This window comes from Cupressus sempervirens, chromosome 3 (genome assembly GCF_028749045.1).
Source record: "Cupressus sempervirens isolate cs-2001-9-10 chromosome 3, ASM2874904v1, whole genome shotgun sequence".
Lineage (NCBI taxonomy): Eukaryota > Viridiplantae > Streptophyta > Pinopsida > Cupressales > Cupressaceae > Cupressus > Cupressus sempervirens.
The window spans coordinates 657,316,682-657,335,898 of NC_143120.1; the positions used below are offsets into that span (position 1 = coordinate 657,316,682).

General features: G+C 35.0%; 1 protein-coding gene across 1 annotated transcript in view; it reads left to right on the forward strand.

Annotated features, from left to right (window-relative positions):
- Positions 1 to 8,970: 8,970 nt before the first annotated feature.
- LOC149568418 (uncharacterized) overlaps positions 8,971 to 19,217 on the forward strand; it is an 81,850-nt gene continuing 71,603 nt past the window's right edge. The window contains exon 1 of the mRNA XM_089821337.1: positions 8,971 to 10,184. Coding sequence (XP_089677463.1) covers positions 9,714 to 10,184 — 471 coding nt within the window. The 5' untranslated portion in view covers positions 8,971 to 9,713. The remainder of the gene's footprint in view (positions 10,185 to 19,217) is intronic.

The following is a 19,217-nucleotide window of genomic DNA, read 5'->3' on the forward strand; positions in this document are numbered from 1 at the left end:
TCTATCTTAAAACATGGATATGACATTTAGTTTGCAATAAAATAATTAATCTATCTAAAGTTTTATGAATATACTTTCCTTGGTATATAAGAGTATTTTGGGAATAACAACCTTGCCTAGTATAATGTCTGCAAGTTGTCCTAAGACATGCATAGTCTGAGGGTCCTTTCTCTTTCTACCAATCTTCTTTAATAGCTTTACCAGATATAGGCGCATCTTTGATTATTTAAAAAAGTTTAATTTTGACACAAATGTGTTTGAGTTGATCAATGATGTCAAAAGTTGATTCTTTTTTGTCTTTTCTATTTGATCTTGCAATCTTTGTGGAAATAGTGGTTTCGACTTCTTAGGAGGTTCAGATTCCTTAAGAAAATATGTTTGAGCAAGAATAGGAGCTATGTTGCTTGGTTTTGAGTCATCGGGTTGTATCACATTTATAACAAGATAAGTTGGTGTAGGCAATGTGGTTTTATACCTTCGATGAATATCATTGATATTCAAAGCTTAAGCATGGTTTTGATTAGGATATGTAGAGAAAAAAAGGTTTTTTCTTATTTCAAGGCTTATTATTGGGATTTTGATGAGGCTAAACATAAAACTACATTGACATGGATACTTAACATTGGCTATAAGAGGTGGCATAAATGTTGGCTATTATGGTCAAGGGGGTAGCTGAAAGAATCCTTGAGGTTCATTTTTCCTTGGTTGATCTCCTCTTCATTTTATATTTTGTTTCCAATTTCCTTGTGGTGGTTTTCATGACCCTTGAGGTAGTTGCCACTAACTCTGGACGTGTTGTCAGTTCCCTAAAGGATATTTCCATTGAGATGAAGTCTTTCGATAATTTGGCCATTGAGACAAGGAGTTATTTGAAGGTTGGGATGATAATTAGTCATTGATTATTATATGCATTGGAATAAGGACCACTAAAAGTTAAAGGTTCTTTTAGTCTACCTTGTCTTGGAGCCCATGACCTCCTTTGTGCAAAAAATAATACTTGATCATCATCTCCTTCTATTGGCTTGAAGTGATTAGGAAATTTCATAGACCCCAAATTATCCACCATATTTTACATACAATCCTTATTCTTTTGTTTACAATATTGGGGATAGAATTCAATCAACATGATCTCAACTTCCATATGTTTCTTTTTAGCTTTCATGGTGTTCAATTGTGTTTCCATATTGTTTGATAATGTTATATTTAAAACTTGACAGAAGATTGGTTTGAAGAAGGTTGTCATTGATTATTATATGCATTGGAATGAGGACCACTTAAAGTTAAAGGGTCTTTTAGCATATGTTGTCTTGGAGCCCATGACCTCCTTTGTGCAAAAATAACACTTTCTCATCATCTCCTTCTATTAGCTTGAAGTCATTGGGAAATTGCATGGGCCCCAAATTATCCACCATATTGCATATACAATCCTTATTATTTTGTTTACAATATTGGGGATAGAATTCAACCAACATGATATCAAATTCCACTTGTTTCCTTTTAGCTTTCATGGTGTCCAATTGTGTTTCCATGTTGTTTGATAATGCCTTGCTTAAAACTTGACTAAAGATTAGTTATCTATGTCCTTGATACTCCAACACCATTTTATTTACCTATATTATGTATATATCCTCTTCCTTTCTTGACAAAAACTCTTGAATAATTGAGAAATATCTTCTAAATATCATCCCAAGATGATTGAGTGATATCTCCTCCTACCATCAGGTCAAGGCTTTTGTACATCCTTCATTCACTTCTCTTTTTGTGACTCCTTGTTAAGCTCATGACAAACAATATTTTGTAGGCAAAATAAGAATCTTGACATATAATGTTCCGTGCTTTCATCCTCTTTTAGTATCATCTTAAAAATGTCATCTCCGCTTAAATCATTTCCTTTGTAATATTCTTTGTACTTATTTAAGAATGTAGTCTTCATTTCATTCCAATCATGAACAACATATCTTCCTAGGCCCACAAACCATCTCAATATTGACTCTTTAAGAGTTTTAGGAAATAATTTAAACCTATGGGCATCACAATGTAGTCATAGCTTCTAGAAAGGATGCCAAACACAAATAGAAAGGCATCGAGATCCTTTGTTACTAAGTCATAAAACTTGGGAAGAGCTATATAGGGGATATTCTTGAGGTTGTTAATGTCACATGTGTTGATTAGTGATTGGAAATGGTAATTGGGAGGATGATCTTCCATTCTTGATGGACCTCTTGGTTGATATATTACTAGGACTTTCTTATTATGAACTTGATTCCAATTGATAGGAGGATTATTGTGTAGGTTGGCCAAGATTTTAGCAAAAGGATTTAGGTCAATAGGTTCATCAAAGATATTTAGTATTGTGTAGGTTGGCCAAGATTTTAGCAAAAGGATTTAGGTCAATAGGTTCATCAAAGATATTTAGATGAAGAAGTTGGTAAGTCTTGTGCAACATCAATAAAGGCTTCTTCTTCTTTTTCTTCTTCTCCTTTTCCTTCCGCTTCTCCTCCTTCTCCTCCTTCTGCTTCTTCTCCTTCTCCTCCTTCTTCTCCTTCTCCTCCTGATCCTTTTGCTCCCTCTCCTGTTCTCCTTCTCCTTCTTCTTCTCCTCCTCCTCCTCCTCCTGCTCCTGCTCCTTCTCCTTCTCCTCCTTCTCCTACTGCTCCTTCTCCTTCTCCTCCTTCTCCTGCTCCTTCTCCTCCTCCTGCTCCTTCTCATCCTCCTACTACTCCTTCTCCTTCTCCTTCTCCTACTACTCCTCCTCCTCCTCCTCCTCCTCCTTTTCCTTCTTCTCTTCCTCCTCCTCCTCCTCCTCCTCCTCCTCCTCCTCCTCCTCCTTCTCCTTCTCCTCCTTCTCCTACTCCTCCTTCTCCTTCTCCTCCTTCTCCTACTACTCCTTCTCCTTCTCCTCCTTCTCCTACTCCTTCTCCTCCTCTTGCTCCTCCTGATCCTCCTCCTCTTTCTCCTCCTCCTTCTCCTACTGCTCCTCCTCCTCCTCCTCCTCCTCCTAACTAATTGTTGGGGTTATTGGAAATAAATCTTCCCAATGCATCTCTTCCCCTTCTATTCATGTAGGTGAATTGAATGAACTTATCTAAACTTTTGACAATGAATTCTAACTAACTTTAATTTGAAAGGAAAACATGGAACTAACTTAATTTCTATAAATGGTTGTAGTAAGTCCTTAGTTTTACACCATCCTTGATAAATAGTGCAAAAAATAATTGACTTCACAAAGGAATTAATAGCTAGGTTCATAACCAGACTCAAGGATTGAATATCCCATATGATAAACCATCTTTCTCATCATGAAGGCTCATTTAATCTTCAAGCCCAAGGAGATATAATTGAAATGGGATTGTGCAATATATGCATTGAGTGCTAACTAAAGCCATACTATCTTCTACACTATAGGAAATAAATGCTTGAAAGAAACTTTCTCTATAGCCACAATAAAGAAATTATTTGAAAGTAACTTAATTGAAGTATTGTTGCTAAAGGAAATGCTAAAATTGAATTCACTAAACTATCTAGAACAATTCTCAGATTGAATTAGGCATGAACTACTTTGCCTTGTTTAGTTGTAGGAACACCCAAAATACCATACTAAAACCAAAAACTATAGGAAAATAAACTTACACTACTAAAGATTACTCATTTAAGTGTCCCCTTTGAGTGAGTATCCATAACTCAATTATGCAATATAGTTCTTCAAAACCTAATTACTACATTCACGTGGACATAAGTCTAATTACACTCATGAACTTAGATAAAATCATAACATGTTGATCACAAAATTCACTGAGTAGTACTTATTTATGAAGAAAGTTAACTACTAACTCATCACATCAAAGGAATAGATGGATGCACTTATTACATATAAGAAGTAGGAGTAAAATATCCATAAAGAGAGGAACAAGACCAAATTTAATAAAAATATCTAAATCCCACTACTTCCTAGATTTTCTCAACATTAAGGGCATTCATCTTGACTTGGCCTCAATATGGTCATTGCCAACTTTTACTCTCAAACTAGTTCTAAGACTTCTCTTTTAGTTGCAAGATTGAGTCTTCATGTTTGACTGCTTGGGTGCTCTACAAGATCATTCCTCTTTAATGAATATGACATGTTCGGTAATATGTAACTAACATTTTTGCTATTGGTAGCACAACAACAAGTTCTTAGTTCCTTAGATGGACCTCCTTTAACTTATGATGACATAAATCAATGACATGAGGGGCTCCCCTTATAACTTGATCTTTGTAGAATTGGGATTAAATGTTAATGTTTTCTAGGATATAGACAATAATGCACATGCAAATCTTATATAAAAGAACTTAGGAAAGCTATAGTGAAACATTTTAGGGAAAAAAGTTTCATGAATTTCTTAGATTTACAAATCTATGATGCTATATAATGTTATATGTGATGCTTTTAATTCTATATGTAATGTAAAGAAGGGAAACTTTATATTAAATAAATATAAATTTTATCACTATATAAGAAAGCTCTTACAATATTTTATTAATCTTTCTCCACTTATATTTGAAGATAAGAAGTTAATGGGACAATGATCTCTTTCATGTGTGTGCTTACACCCAATATAGATTACCTTGCAAGGGCTTGACATATTTATTTTATATAATATGTGGTTAAACATTTTCTTGTCACAATAGCATGCACTTAATAAAGCTCTTAGTTTTTTTTTGTGGGCCTCCACTAATCTGTGTATCATATTGAGGTAAGTCACTTTCATGGTTTCAACAAGTTTTTTTTAGTATGCATGTGGTTGGATCATTTTTTTGTTATGTTTTATTTCATTCTAAAATAATTATGTTGTTATCCATTAAATGAATGCACAAACCTTGGGAAGCTTGTCCCACACTAGGAAAATCAAATATTAGAGTGTTGAAATATTGTCCTGAAGTCCACTTTCAGTCATGTATTATGAACCAACTTAAGTAGGAATTGTACAAAAAATGGTTACAATTCATCTCATTCTTCTTCTTTTCCTTTTATTTTTGTTGTGGTAATGTTTCTTAAAATTCATGCAAACTCTACCATATTGACATCCACATTGTTGATATCAAGTCACAATTTGTGCAAAATATTGAGGTAAGTTACTTGCCATGGTATATGGTGGCTTTGTTTTTTTCAAATCTGTATTGACTGGCTCTTTTTTTGTTATATTTTATTTCATTTTAAAACAATTCTTTTATTATCCATTAAATGAAGGCATCAATCTTATGAAGGCCTTTCAAATTGTGAAAAGCAAATATTAGAGAGTTGAAATATTGTCCTCAACATGAAAAATGCAATATTTAAGTATATTGTCCTAATTGATTGTCATCCTATTTTCATTGCACCAACAATCTTTACCATGTTATACACAAGAGCAACAACTACAAATTTTAGACCTATTACAAAGTTCTCTACACCTATCACTATTACCACATATTTTGCTGCTAATATTGAAACACTTTTAACTCCAACCATCACGACATTCATGCCCTCCCTCTTTACTTCTCCAAGAAATCTCAACTTGTCTTATGAGAATAATTAGGCACAAACTTCAATTTCTTTTACCTATACTAGAACTCCTTTGCTAGTTAAATTTAATGCCTCACCAAATCAACTAAACAAAAATTAATATCTCTTAAACATACTAAGGGAAAGTCCTTAGTAGTCGCCTAGGCTAATTTCGTGCACCTAGAACTCCTAAGCCATAAGTTAGATTTTGATGATTTTTTTTTGTGTAACTTTATATGTGAGTTAAGAGCTTAATGCTAAGGTTTCAACTTCTAGATATTCACAAATCTCTTTGTAGAAACCGTCAAACACCACATCCTCAAAAATAACATTTCAAAGTGCCACTTGATTCCCACTATGTTCTACACCAATATTTGTTCACTAAAAAATGTTGGCCAAATGTCCTAGTAGTTTTACTGAAATGTCCCAATAGTGGTGCACAAACGACCCAATAACTAACCAAAAATAAAATAAAATGATCGACTACTATTACATATGTGATTGACTATTAATACAAGTATTATAATTCTTGAAACTTCTTTAATGTTAATAATTAGGTCTAAACATGATAAAAACATCAAGATTATCAAACCCCTAATAATTAATGGAGGCTTTCACCTAACTAAAATGTATTTTTCCACAAGCATAACCCTGGCACTCCTTATTCTTAATTTAGCCGATAGGCTATTTGTGGGAACTTTGTTCCCGAAAATTAAATTTTTGACGAAAAATTTGCAAGTTGGCCAAGAAAGTTGTCAGTTTGGCCGAAAAATTGAAAATCCTTCCTATTAATTATTTACCGATCTCCCTCCACTTTTAACTCTTGTTTTGATATTTATTAGTTGTTATCTCCACTTTTAACTATTGTTTTTCTTTTTCTATTTATTAGTTGTGATCTCCATATTAGCTCATGCAGTGATCTATTCATTTAACTTTTGATTTTTGAAATTGATTTAGATTTTAGTTTTAAAATTATTTTCTATATTAGTTTAATTTTTCCTATAAATATTATTTCTTAGTTTTTGTAATTTATTTAGTCAATAGAATATTTGTTAGACATTTTTTTTCGTATTTCTTTTGTTAATTTTTCATAATAGATTTTTTGATGAGTTTTTTTAAATGATTATTTTTTTCATATTTGATAAATTTAATTTAAATAAATAATATTTATTAATCTATTTAAAAGATTTTAGTAAATATTATGTTATTTAAATTAAAAATTACTAATAATCTACTACGGGACCAAACAATTCGTTGATATCTTTGAAAAAGACACCCTTATCCAGTGGGAAGAGTTAAAGAATAAGTTTTAACCTTCCTGATTCTCATAAAAAGACTTATAATATGATTGTTAAGGCTAGTAAGGATATCCCTTCTATTTGTCATGTTGCCTCTAACAGTCATCTGAAAATTAAATGGTTTGGTGGTATCATCATCTCCAAACTCAAAGCCAAGGATATTTACAAAGTTATCAATCACAATGAAGATATTATTAGTCATATTAATAACATTTGGTATACTGATCTAGATACTCTCGCTTAGAAGAAATGGTTTGATTATCTCTGGAAAAGTTCTATTGATCCAAAAATTATATGTTTTAAATGGTCGCTTATTCTTAACAAACTTCCCATTAGAAGCTCTTTCTATGATACTGATTATTGCAGCATTTGCAGAATCTCGGAAATGGGAAGACATATGTTATTTGATTGTAGTTTTGCTAAAGAGGTTTGTTTAATGTTTGGTATATCTATTCCCTCTACCTTTAATATTTTTGAAATTATTATTGGTTTTATTTCTAATGCAAAAAAAGATGTTAACATGTTTTGGGACATTCTCTTAGCTAACATTTTGTGGCAAATCTAGAAGTGTAGAAATGAAGAAAGGTTTCAAAATATACCCAAGTTGCTTACTGAGTCTTTTTGAAGTTTCATTTATTTTAAAATTTTTTCATAGGTCCAAACTACCATGAAAACCAACAATTCAAAGTTTAAAAGGTTGCTTAAAGATGGTCATGCCTCGTTCTTTGCTAATGAGGTAAAGAATAAGCACTTATGGAGGCAACACTTGGATAATATTCACATTTTCAATCAAATAGTTAAGCTCATCAACAAGGAGGTTAAGAGGACTTCCCATAGCTTCATAAGCGAAATGCTCTACATGCTGAATCAAATTCAAGATCAGAAGAACATGGTGTGGATGGAAGGCTCAATGGGTTGGACAGTGTGGATTGATACGTTTGAAGATGTGCTCCATTAATTTCTCTTTCTACTCGTTCTCTTTCTCTTATTCTCGGGTTGTATGTGAGGCTTGTCCTCTGCTCTTTTTTTGATGTGAGGCTTGTCCTCTAATCTTCTAATACTTTGCGAATTTATTGTATGATTTTGAACTTCCTATACTTAATACAAATTTTTTTTTACTAATAATCTAATTTGTTCACATAAGATTATATTTTAAATATCCAATTTAACTGTTGTTTTTGTTAGTGTAGTTTTTTATTTTTTCTATTTTGATAGGTTTTTCCTACACTTTTAATAATCTCGCTTAGGTTAATAAAGCATGTCTTATTAGGTGAATGGTTGTGAGGTGTCACCTTCCTACATGTGAGCATCAATTAGCTATCTTGGGAAGATACTTTGCTATCTTTAGTCCGATAGATGGTTGCTCCTTATTGGTTGGTGTTGCCACCTCCTCCCTCTTCCTAGCCTATATAAGCATGCTACCTGACTTGTATTTGTATCTCTTGTTTTTGCACCCTCTTAATACTATTTTGCTTCCAGCATTTGCATTACTCTCTTGGAGACTAACTCTATGATGCTATTTTGATTTTGTATCATTTGCATTCATAGTTTAGATATTTACTCTTTGCACTAGTTTTCTGGGTTATTAATCTTTTCAGATTCTAACAGTTTTTCTTTTCTTATTTATTTAAAAAAATTTACTTATGATCTCCATTAAACTTTTGACATTTTAAATTGATTTAAGTTTTAATTTTTAAAATTTCTTTAAATTAGTTTATTTTTTTTTAAAATATTTTTTTCTCAGTTTCTATAATTTATTTAGTCAATAGAATATTTGTTAGAGATGATGTTATTTTTCATATTATTTTTTGTATTTCTCTTATTAATTTTTCGTAATAAAATTTTTGATAGACTTTTTTTTTAAATATTTGATAAATTGAATTTAATTGTAAGATTTTGAAATTATTGATCAATTTCTTAAGCAATATTCAAAATTTTTAAATATTATAAATTTTATATCTATGTTTTAATTTTTTATTTTTTAATTTTTATATTTTCATTTAAAAAAAACTTATATTTACATTATTTAATGTTCATTTTACATTTTCTTTTAAATTTCATTTCCTATCGGCACACTTGTTGCATGTACAAAAGCATAGAGTGCTAGTATTAATGTAAGTCTTAATAAGTCTTGATTACTTTTGTCCAAGCTAATTTGTTCCTTTCCTTTGATTATAAATCTTCCATCGAAGGAAAGGTTTATTCCCTAACAGTTAATTTCGCACTTGCATTTATACACCCAGTTAAGAATATGAACTCGGTACTGAACGAGGATGAAGTTGGGGAATATACAGCTCTGTGAAATTGCGGGAGGTTCCACTGAAATTGGAAAATTAAAAGAAGGGAAATTGGTTAAGATACAGCTCCAATTGAAACTATATTCAACAACATCGATGTTTAAAAAACATGGTTCAGTAACAAACTGCTGATGGTTGGCTTGCTAGTAGAAAGATACCAATCCGCTTCGGGCCTGGCATTACGAAATTACATTAATTATACAGCGGAAGCATATTGAACGAGAAGGGCTCAAATGGAAGCAAAATGAAGATAAAATAACGAAGCTGCCTATAACTGGGGTTTTGCAATAATTCTTCTACTGTCGGAAAACAACCAGGAAGTTGTAGATACGGCGAAAACTCCAATTGGGGATGTCTCCGATCACCAAATCCAGCCACCCAAATACCCAGAGTATTCGAAACTGGATGTTGCAATTTATCAAATTTAGGCATCCAGTACTTAGATCACCCAAAAGCAAATGTGCGAGTTTACCAAAACACCAATTTTAAGTGCCCAGCTGAAATTCCATTAACATCCCACTCGCTATTGAGTAACATCTGACAGCTCTAAAATTCTTCTGTCAATTAATTGTAAAAGTTGAACTCAAATCGGTGTGGAATGCAATCTGGCTGTAATAACAGTATTAATCAGAGTAATAGTAGTACTTTAGAAAGGAGGAAGATCGAAGAAGAATCAGCAATAATCTTCATTGTCACCATGACAGGCACTGACAAGGCACCGAGCGGTGAGGAGAATTGTTTGAGTTTTACTGTGAAAGACATTAATCGTAACCCTCTACCTGGGTGTTTCGAACCTTCTTCTATCGCCTTCAGCCCCGATGACAAGCTCATATCTTATCTCTATAGCCCTGACAACACCTTAAATAGAGATATCCTTGCCTTTGATCCTTCCAGTCGCAAGAAACAGATGCTTTTGAGCCTCCCCGGCGGAGGATTTGATGAGAGCGTCTTATCTAATGAAGAGAAGCTGTGGAGGGAGAGGCTCAGAGAGCATGGGCTGGGCATTACATGCTATGAATGGGTCAAGTCTAGTCAGTCTCCTCGCATTATGGTTCCTCTGCCGAATGGGGTAATGTAGTTTTTTGATTTCATATTTATTTTCTCCCATCCTGATTTTTAATTTTATTTTTCAAAATTTGAATTGCGTAGGCTTATCATTATTTGAAGGGCTTATTAGACATTTACAATCAGGAATAATAGCCTTTGTAAAAACGGGTCTGAAAGTAGATTGAAATCGTTGTTTTCCAGTCTATCTCAAAATATTTTTGACAAAACTTTTTTTTCTAAACTTTATGGACCATAAAACTTATAATTAGGTAAATCTGGTAGGATTGGTAAATGAGCCTTATGTTCTCCTTAAACGTCATTGGAGAGTTCAAAGGTAATTGGATTAGAGTTAGACCATCTATTATCCTCAAAACATAATTATTCCATGAGTTGATTTTGAACCAGTTGACACTCATGTTAAATTTTAAAACTATCCATTATGACATATTTAATGACTCCGATATCCTGTTAGAATATAACTAGAACAATTTATTAGTTTTGAGTTCAATGTTTTACAAAATTGGAACATAGAGTCATTTGGATTAAGTGCATATGGTAATCCATTTTTTACTCTAAATCACCTCTAGGCTTGGTAAGAATTCTTTGGTTTGTCTGCCTGTGCCTGGGTTTTAGTCATGAATATATTGTTTAATGATTTATTGAATTGCTTTTGAGCGGTGTAATTGTTAGGTGTGAAGTCCAATGGTCATGGACAATTCAATTTCTTTGTCTTTTCCCTCTCCCAGTTGTCTTTCATTTTCTATTTAGAGACATTCTGAACTAAGTGGATAATATAATATGCATCAGAGTATGCCGCTGTAACTGAGAAAGAGAAACAGGGTTAATAAAATAGAGATTACCCTGCTTTTCCCATGGATTATGCCATTCAAGGTCAACCAAGTAACTTTGTGTGTTGTGTGTTCTCTGTGCAATTATTGATCACTTAAATTTTGAGTTTGTCTATTTGTGTATCTGATCTTGATTATCGACAGTAATTATGTTCTACATCACTAACAGTGATTGGTATTTTGACTTTTGCTATACTGCAAAACCATTGGTTTGAAATTTCACAGGTAAAAAATCCTAACAATTGAAGATGAATCATAATGCTGTCATCCATCTTCTAAGACCAAACCAGTAATTGGATCGATGAAGTCTTCTGTAATTGCCGGTCTTCTGTTTTTAAGTCTTACAGATTGAAACTTTTTCCGAAGAGAACTACAGAAAATTGTTCTACATGTTGTGATTTCTTTCTACATGAGTATTAATTGTTAATTGAATTTTGTAAGGATATATACAGGGTTTTTGGATTGATAAAATATGTAATAACCCCAACCGGTTATAACTTCAACAAACACCAAATTCTATTATAATTCAATCGTTTGACATTTTGTCAAACACTTGGCCATCAATCTTAATAGCCCAGAATGAGTCATAACCAATCCAACCCTATGCAGATAATTTGCAAAATGTATATATCTTCCTTTTTGCTTATACTCATTGATTTTTCACAAAAATGTATAAATGTGAATGAGAGCTATGCTAAATTCGAACAAGCAGCTAAAGACAAAGGAATGAACAAATAGCAAATTCTTATTCAAATTTCACTACCACATGTACAAAGAAATTGGAGTGACCTGAATCTGTAATCATGGACTTGTAAACAATGGTGTCTAGCTTCAAATCACAGCCCAAGGAAAGTTGCAGATAACTGTTTTTCAAGGACTTCACTGAATTACCCAGGTTAGTGTCCAATATTGCCAAACTGAAATGCTGCCCAAATGTATTGCAGGATTTGACATAGGTGACCAAAAATGGTGTCTACAGGTGCTGAATTCACCCTCCCAGAATTTGCAGAACATGCACTTTATTCCCATGCTGACCAGCAACTTCCTAGACGTCTAGAATATAAATAATGTTGCAGCTTGAAGGTGCCAGCAATGGTGCCAAAAGTAACAGAGATATAACAAACCCACGGTGGTAGTTTCCGATCACTCAATGTCCTAGCAAAACCGCATGATGTGCAGCCCCTGAATGCAGATAATCAGACACCAAAGAAATGCCAATTTGCTGGAAAACGTTAATGCCAACAATGCAGATCCACACTATTTTTCCCAACACAAATATCGCCTTCTTAGCACAGAGAAATAAGAAGACACTCTAAGTCAGAATTAATATATGATTCAATTCAACATACATCAGCATTGAACTGAATGCAACTTCCAATATCAAACCTTCAACGTTTATCACTTCTTAGTTACAATGATGAACAATAGAGTTAGGCAATTTTAGCTATACCTCAGCAGCTAACTTGCAAATGCAATTCTCTGAATTTTCAAATCCTTAAATTTCAGCAAGGGTCATAAAAATCAGAACCTCAGGAAAAAGCCACAAAGGCATCAAAAGAAAATAAAATAATCAAGCATGCTTTTTCCAATGAAATGAGCTCATATGTATAATGCTTTTGTTGACAAAAGTTTCCAAAAGAATTCAACTTCTGAAATTGTGAAAGTTTCCCAAAAGAACTCAACTCTTGAAACTTTCCAACTTAACTCTTTTAGCAACATTTAATATTTGAATTGGGCATAATATTAATGAAATAAGTGGCCCCTTCCAATGATGACACAACCCTCAAGTGATATTATAAAGTTAAATCATAACTTTATAATAACTTAAATTATAACTTTATAATAATTCATTTAATGATTTAATAATAATTTGGCCACTAAAAATATTATAACTCCCAAAATACTTATCATTTAAATATGTCGTCTGAAATAGGAGTCACACCTATTATTTCTCCATGTGACCAAATGCACTTTCTAAAAATAGAAAGGGTCCATCCCAATCACCACCCAACTTACCACAAATAGTAAATACACAAAACTAAGCCCAAATGAAGTTTAATCTGAGCCAAACGAAGACCAACCCGTAACTTATTGAATTGTGGAGAAGATAAGACCCTTCAAAGCCAAGCCACTACCTCAAAAGACCCTCTATCCACAATAATTAACCTACAAGGATCACAATAATAGGCTAATCTCTCAAACTTTGATACTGGCAAAAATGGGGACATTACAGTCATCCCTCCCTAAGATTGCTTGTCCTCAAGTAATCCCGGAGCAAAATGAACATCACAGACCACCTGGATCCCAAGGGTAGAACTGTATACTATCACTGCTGTGTACAAGCAACTCCTGTAGCACGAGTACTCAAATAATTGACATCAACATCAGAATCATCTGAAAATTGACTCTAGGCACTGAGGAAGGCACCAACACATCAAAACTCAACCCAACTGAAATACCAACTCTATCCACACCTAAGTCCCCATCAAATTGACACTCATACCCAACTGCACTGCGGGGATGGTAACAACCATAGATACCTGAAACACTAATATCAATTCCAACCTTTGCTAAACTATCTAGAGTATGTAGATACTGGAAGTGGTCTAACTTGCAGTTGTTAATCCCATCTGCAAAAGATGGTGCTAACCCATCCCATAATGGATGGTATGAAATTGGAGCCAACCCCCACCAATGTGAAACCAAATCCTCTACCTGTAGGCCAAAACAAAAATGATGAGCATACTCCACTGTATAATGCCGGTAAGAAGCTCCAATCTCTGTCAATGGCTCATCATTACCAAACTAGGAATCATGATATGGCTCCAATCTCTGACTTTGAACTATTGGTTGGGCAAGATCATGGGCAACCCTCTTAGCAAACCCAACCTTAAAATCTCTATGGGGAAGCATGGTAGACAAAATCTCTACAATCTTTCCCACCAACCTCCAAATAGCACGAGAGCCTCAGATGAGAGTACCCTTAGGCACTCTATATGAATCCTCCCGCACATCCGAAGTCTCCAAAAGATACTCCATGAAAGACTTTGTGTAGTAGAAATTATATGTGGAAGCATCAACCTGCTCCCATGCAACTCACAGCTGATCCCTCTGAAAATGTGGCATTGCCAAGTGTCCAATGCTATCAACTGTATGAGATGAAGAAATAGATTTGCTTCTAGCAGAAGGAAGCAAATCATCATGAGAGTTTGACTCCACTAATACTGTTACCTCATTCATACCTACTACACCCATATCCTGGACATATGCGTCGACCACATCATCACGCCCCACATCCCCAAATGTGGAAGCAAACTCACCACCAACCACAATATGTAATTGAATTGGGTCTGGGGCTGGTGTTGATTGTACCTGCTCTAACTCCACAATAACCTCATCCAACTGTGACTATGACTCCTGAAGCACCAACTGAGTACAGTGAAGAGAGTCCAGAGTCACCTCAAGCTCCTGGGTGAGCTCAACCACCTCCTCCTCTTTCTCTAACAAAGTCTCATAACAGGTGCTACCCCACCCGAGAAGCTAATCCCTATCAGCAACTAACTGTGAATAGCTATGCTTCAAGATATTGACGGCCTTTCGAAGTGCATGGACCTTTGCTAGGGAAAGACTACTATCACTATGCTCATCTGACACAGGAGCACCTCAACCAGATGTAGCTAGCATCTGACGGATAGCATCATAATGCTCAAGAGCTGAAGAAATGTCGCTATCACTTACCTTTAGCTAACAAGTCACATGATGCCTCTGCAACCCTTGACTCCTATGCAAGCTCTTTCTTACTAATAGTACTGCGATAGAAAATTGAATCAAAACTTCCCACCACAAGATCACTCATATGTGTGCTATCGTCCTCGCACAACTCTGCCTCTAAGATATAACTACTATGTACTTTAACCTACTCCTCATCCAAAGAAATGGAAGCCCTCACAATATCAATCTCCTCACATGTCTCAGCTTCCACCTCAATAGTAAGATCGTGCAAACATTGATCCTGGGACCCATCCAAAATCTCCTTGGAGTCATCACCCAAAATTTGACAAGGCGTGTCATACCCAGTGCAGCTCATAGCATCATCAAATGGATCATTAGATGTGTCCATACTATTTGCATCCTCATTTCCCTATAAAGCCTCAGCTACTGACACTTGACATTGCACACATGACTCAACATCAAGCTGTGAATCAATAACGCTAGAGCATTAACCCACATCTACTGACTCTGTTGTAACACCCAAATCACCAACATCATAGCTGAGTGACTCCATACATGCATCGGTCCCACCTGAGGAAGCAACTGCCTCTTGTACTGGAGCAACACTATGATAACTTACATACAAATCCCCAATAATAATCCTCTCCTTGAGAGAGCCAGTAGTATCAATGGTAACAACTGCATCGACTGTCTCTGCACTAACTACGACTCTAGGAGCCTCAACCGGCTGAAGCTTAGTGTCGCTATCCTCCGCTGCCACTGAGACAACCGCATATCCCTATGAAATAAGTCCATCAACATTGCGGATAGGACTAGTAGGTGTTGTACTACATATAAGTACATCTGCATTGTGGACACCTGTCGGGGAAAACTCAAGCCTCCTTTTCGCCGACCTTTTAAAGGTGGAAACCATGTATCTTGCGACTCTCTCAACTGTCTTTGGATTCGACAAGCTCTCCGCCAACCTTTGTTGATGAAGCTTGAGTTTCTCCACACTCTCCCTCAAGGCATTTAATTTCCCTCTATCTTCCTCACTTCTCCGCCAGCTCCTAGAACTACTAGGCCTTTGGTATTTGTCCATAGCTGGAAAAAGCTAGAGTGATGGTCACTCCCAAAACAACAGTAGATCTAAAATAAAAAATATTTTCTTACCTCACAGGATGGCAAAAAACCGCTTTGATACCACTGTAATAACCCAACCGGTTATAACTTCAACAAACACCAAATTCTATTATAATTCAATTGTTTGACAATTTGTCAAACACTTGGCCATCAATCTTAATAGCTCAGAAATGAGTCATAACCAATCTAACCCTATGCAGATAATTTGCAAAATGTATATATCTTCCCTTTTGCTTATACTTATTGATTTTTCACAAAAATGTATAAATGTGAATGAGAGCTATGCTAAATTAGAACAAGCTAAAGACAAAGGAATGAACAATTAGCAAATTCTTATTCAAATTTTACTACACATGTAGAAGGAAATTGGAGTGACTTGAATCTATAATCATGGACTTGTAAAAAATGGTGTCTAGCTTCAAATCGCAGCCCAAGGAAAGTTGCAGATAACTGTATGTCAAGGACTTCACTGAACTACCCAGGTTAGCATCCAATATTGCCAAACTGAAATGCTGCCCAAATGTATTTTAGGAGTTGATGTAGGTGACCAAAAATGGTGTCTACAGGTGCTGAATTCACACTTCCAGAATTTGCAGAACATGCACTTTATTCCCATGCTGACCAGGGGCTTCCTAGACGCCCAAAATATAAATAATGTTGCAGCCTGAAGGTGCCAACAATGGTGCCAAAAGTAAATGAGATATAACATACCCACGGTGGTAGTTTCCGATCACACAATATCCTGGCAAAGCAGCATGATGTACAGCCCCTGAATGCAGATAATCAGACACCAAAGAAATGCCAATTTGCTGGAAAATGTTAATGCCAACAATGCAGATCCACACTATTTTTCCCAACACAAATATCGCCTTCTTAGCACAAAGAAATAAGAAGACTCTCTAAGTCAGTTAATATATGATTCAATTCAACATACATCAGCATTGAACTGAATGCAACTTCCAATATCAAACCTTCAACGTTTATCACTTCTCAGGTACAGTGATGAACAATATAAAAGTTAGGCAATCTTAGTTATAGCTCAGCAACTAAATTGCAAATGCAATTCTTAGAATTTCCAAACCCTCATACTTTTGCAAGGGCCATAAAAATCAGAATCTCAAAAAAAGCCACAAAGGCATCAAAAGCAAATAAAATAATCAAGCATGCTTTTCCCAATGAAATGAGCTCATATTTATATGCCTTTGTTGACAAAAGTTTCCAAAAGAACTCAACTCTTGAAACTTTCCAATTTAACTCTTTTGGCAACATTTAATACTTGGCTTAGGCATAATATTAATGAAATATATTACCCCTTCCAATGATGACTCAACTCTCAACTTAAGTGATATTATAAAGTTAAATTATAACTTTATAATAAGTCATTTAATGATTTAATAATAATTTGGCCACTAAAAATATTATAACTCCCAAAATACTCATCATTTAAATATGCCATCTGAAATAGGAGTCACACCTATTATTTCTCTGTGACCAAATGCACTTTCCAAAAATAGAAAGGGTCCATCTCAATCACCATCCAACTTACCACAAATAGTAAGTACACAAAACTAAGCCCAAATGAAGTCCGATCTGAGCCAAACGAAGACAAACCTGTAACTTACTGAATTGTGGAGAAGATAAGACCCTTCAAAGCTAAGCCGCTACCTCAAAAGACCCTCTATCCACATTAATTAGCGTATGAGGATCACAATAATAGGCTAATCTCTCAAACTCTGGTACTGGCAAAAATGGGGACATTACAAAATATGTACCATATCTTTAGATATATATTTAAAATGGTTTTCATTTTGAATTTCATTTGAAACTAATAGACACATTGAGGTATTTGATTATTGATTAACAACTCTTGCCCACTTGTACAATCACAAATTTTGTATTATAAAACACTATAGGAAAACTCTTGCAATGTGCAGTTTGTTTGTTGGTATTCTTCATGATTGGGGTTGAAGGAGTTTGATTGGTGACTGCCTCTACGTTCAGAGTATCACTCATAGCATTCATCCAATTGGTTTCAATTCTTCAGATATCAAACCTAGAGAATCTAATGCTCCTATATTTTAACAACTTGTTGTGTAGTTTTACATCATCACCCCACTGAATGAGGACCCCCCATTTTTTCATCTAGCTATGAGTAGCAACTTGATTGATGTTTAAGTGTTGAATCGAGTTGGTAAAGCAGGATTTGGTCAAGTCTTCAAGTCTGGGATTAATGCAAGGGAAGCTGAAATAAGTAGGAGCTAGAGTTAAGTGAAGTCAAAGTCAATTTCAATCTAGGGGCATAAGGGAAGGATGAGTTTAACTTATACAATTTGAGTACTCCTCAAGAGAGGGCGGAATCTGCCCTCTCCCGAGGATTAAAATCTCTACACCCCTGAATTTCTGACAAATCCTTTGACTCCATGAAATTCCAAATGCCACACCTTGAAGCCTTGAGAGATTATTTGCGCATAGAAAGTGGGAATCAAATAGCATGGTGAATATGCTTGGGCTTGGGCAAAGGCTCGTGAACCAGAGGAGTTTTTAACAATTGAGGAAGAATCCTCTCACACCACTAGAACTTGCTTTGGTTAGAGCTTTTTATTCTCTCTACTATAATCTCGCCACTTACCCTAGACTTTTTCCTCTTGATACCTGAATCCCTACCTTGATACAAATGGAATTCACTCTTTCTTTGGGGTGATTTTAAGGCAATTAAGTGAGTAGGCACTAAGTCTGAAACTATGCTGATTGGTGAGGAATTGGGCATATGGGCACGCTTATTTTATTAAGTTTAAAATGATAAAAATCCTCCCACATGGTTCGATTTTGCTATGGGGAGAGGATAAATCCTCCCAACTACCAACTTTGTGCCGTAAGTAGCAACAAGCACGACGAACATTGAAATGAAAGAAAACCCTCTCACCATGTCGAAATCCATCCTCCATAGAGGATTTATCCTCTTGAATGGACAAATTCCGCCACCTCTTCTGGGATTACTTAAGCACCAAAACACATGGTATTGAGCTTGGAGGTAGCACATAAATTTTTTTTTTGAAAATATTTTCCAAACCCCTAGTCTAAGTTGGCTTACACAAGTGAAGAATTAATACAGCTAAAATTTGATTGACTTGACTAAATGCCAAGTCAACCTCTTCCTAAGAATGTTTTTTTTGTCCTCGCCTATATAAAGAAGTTAGCCATTCATTTTTACTCCATGTCAAAGGCGATCTTGTCTCTACATGCATAGCAATGGACCCCCATATTTAGAATTTACTGAAAAATTTCATCAACAAGGCAATAAATTGGCCTTTCCAATAGGTTGCAAATTGCCCCAAGGAGATGCCAACAAGATC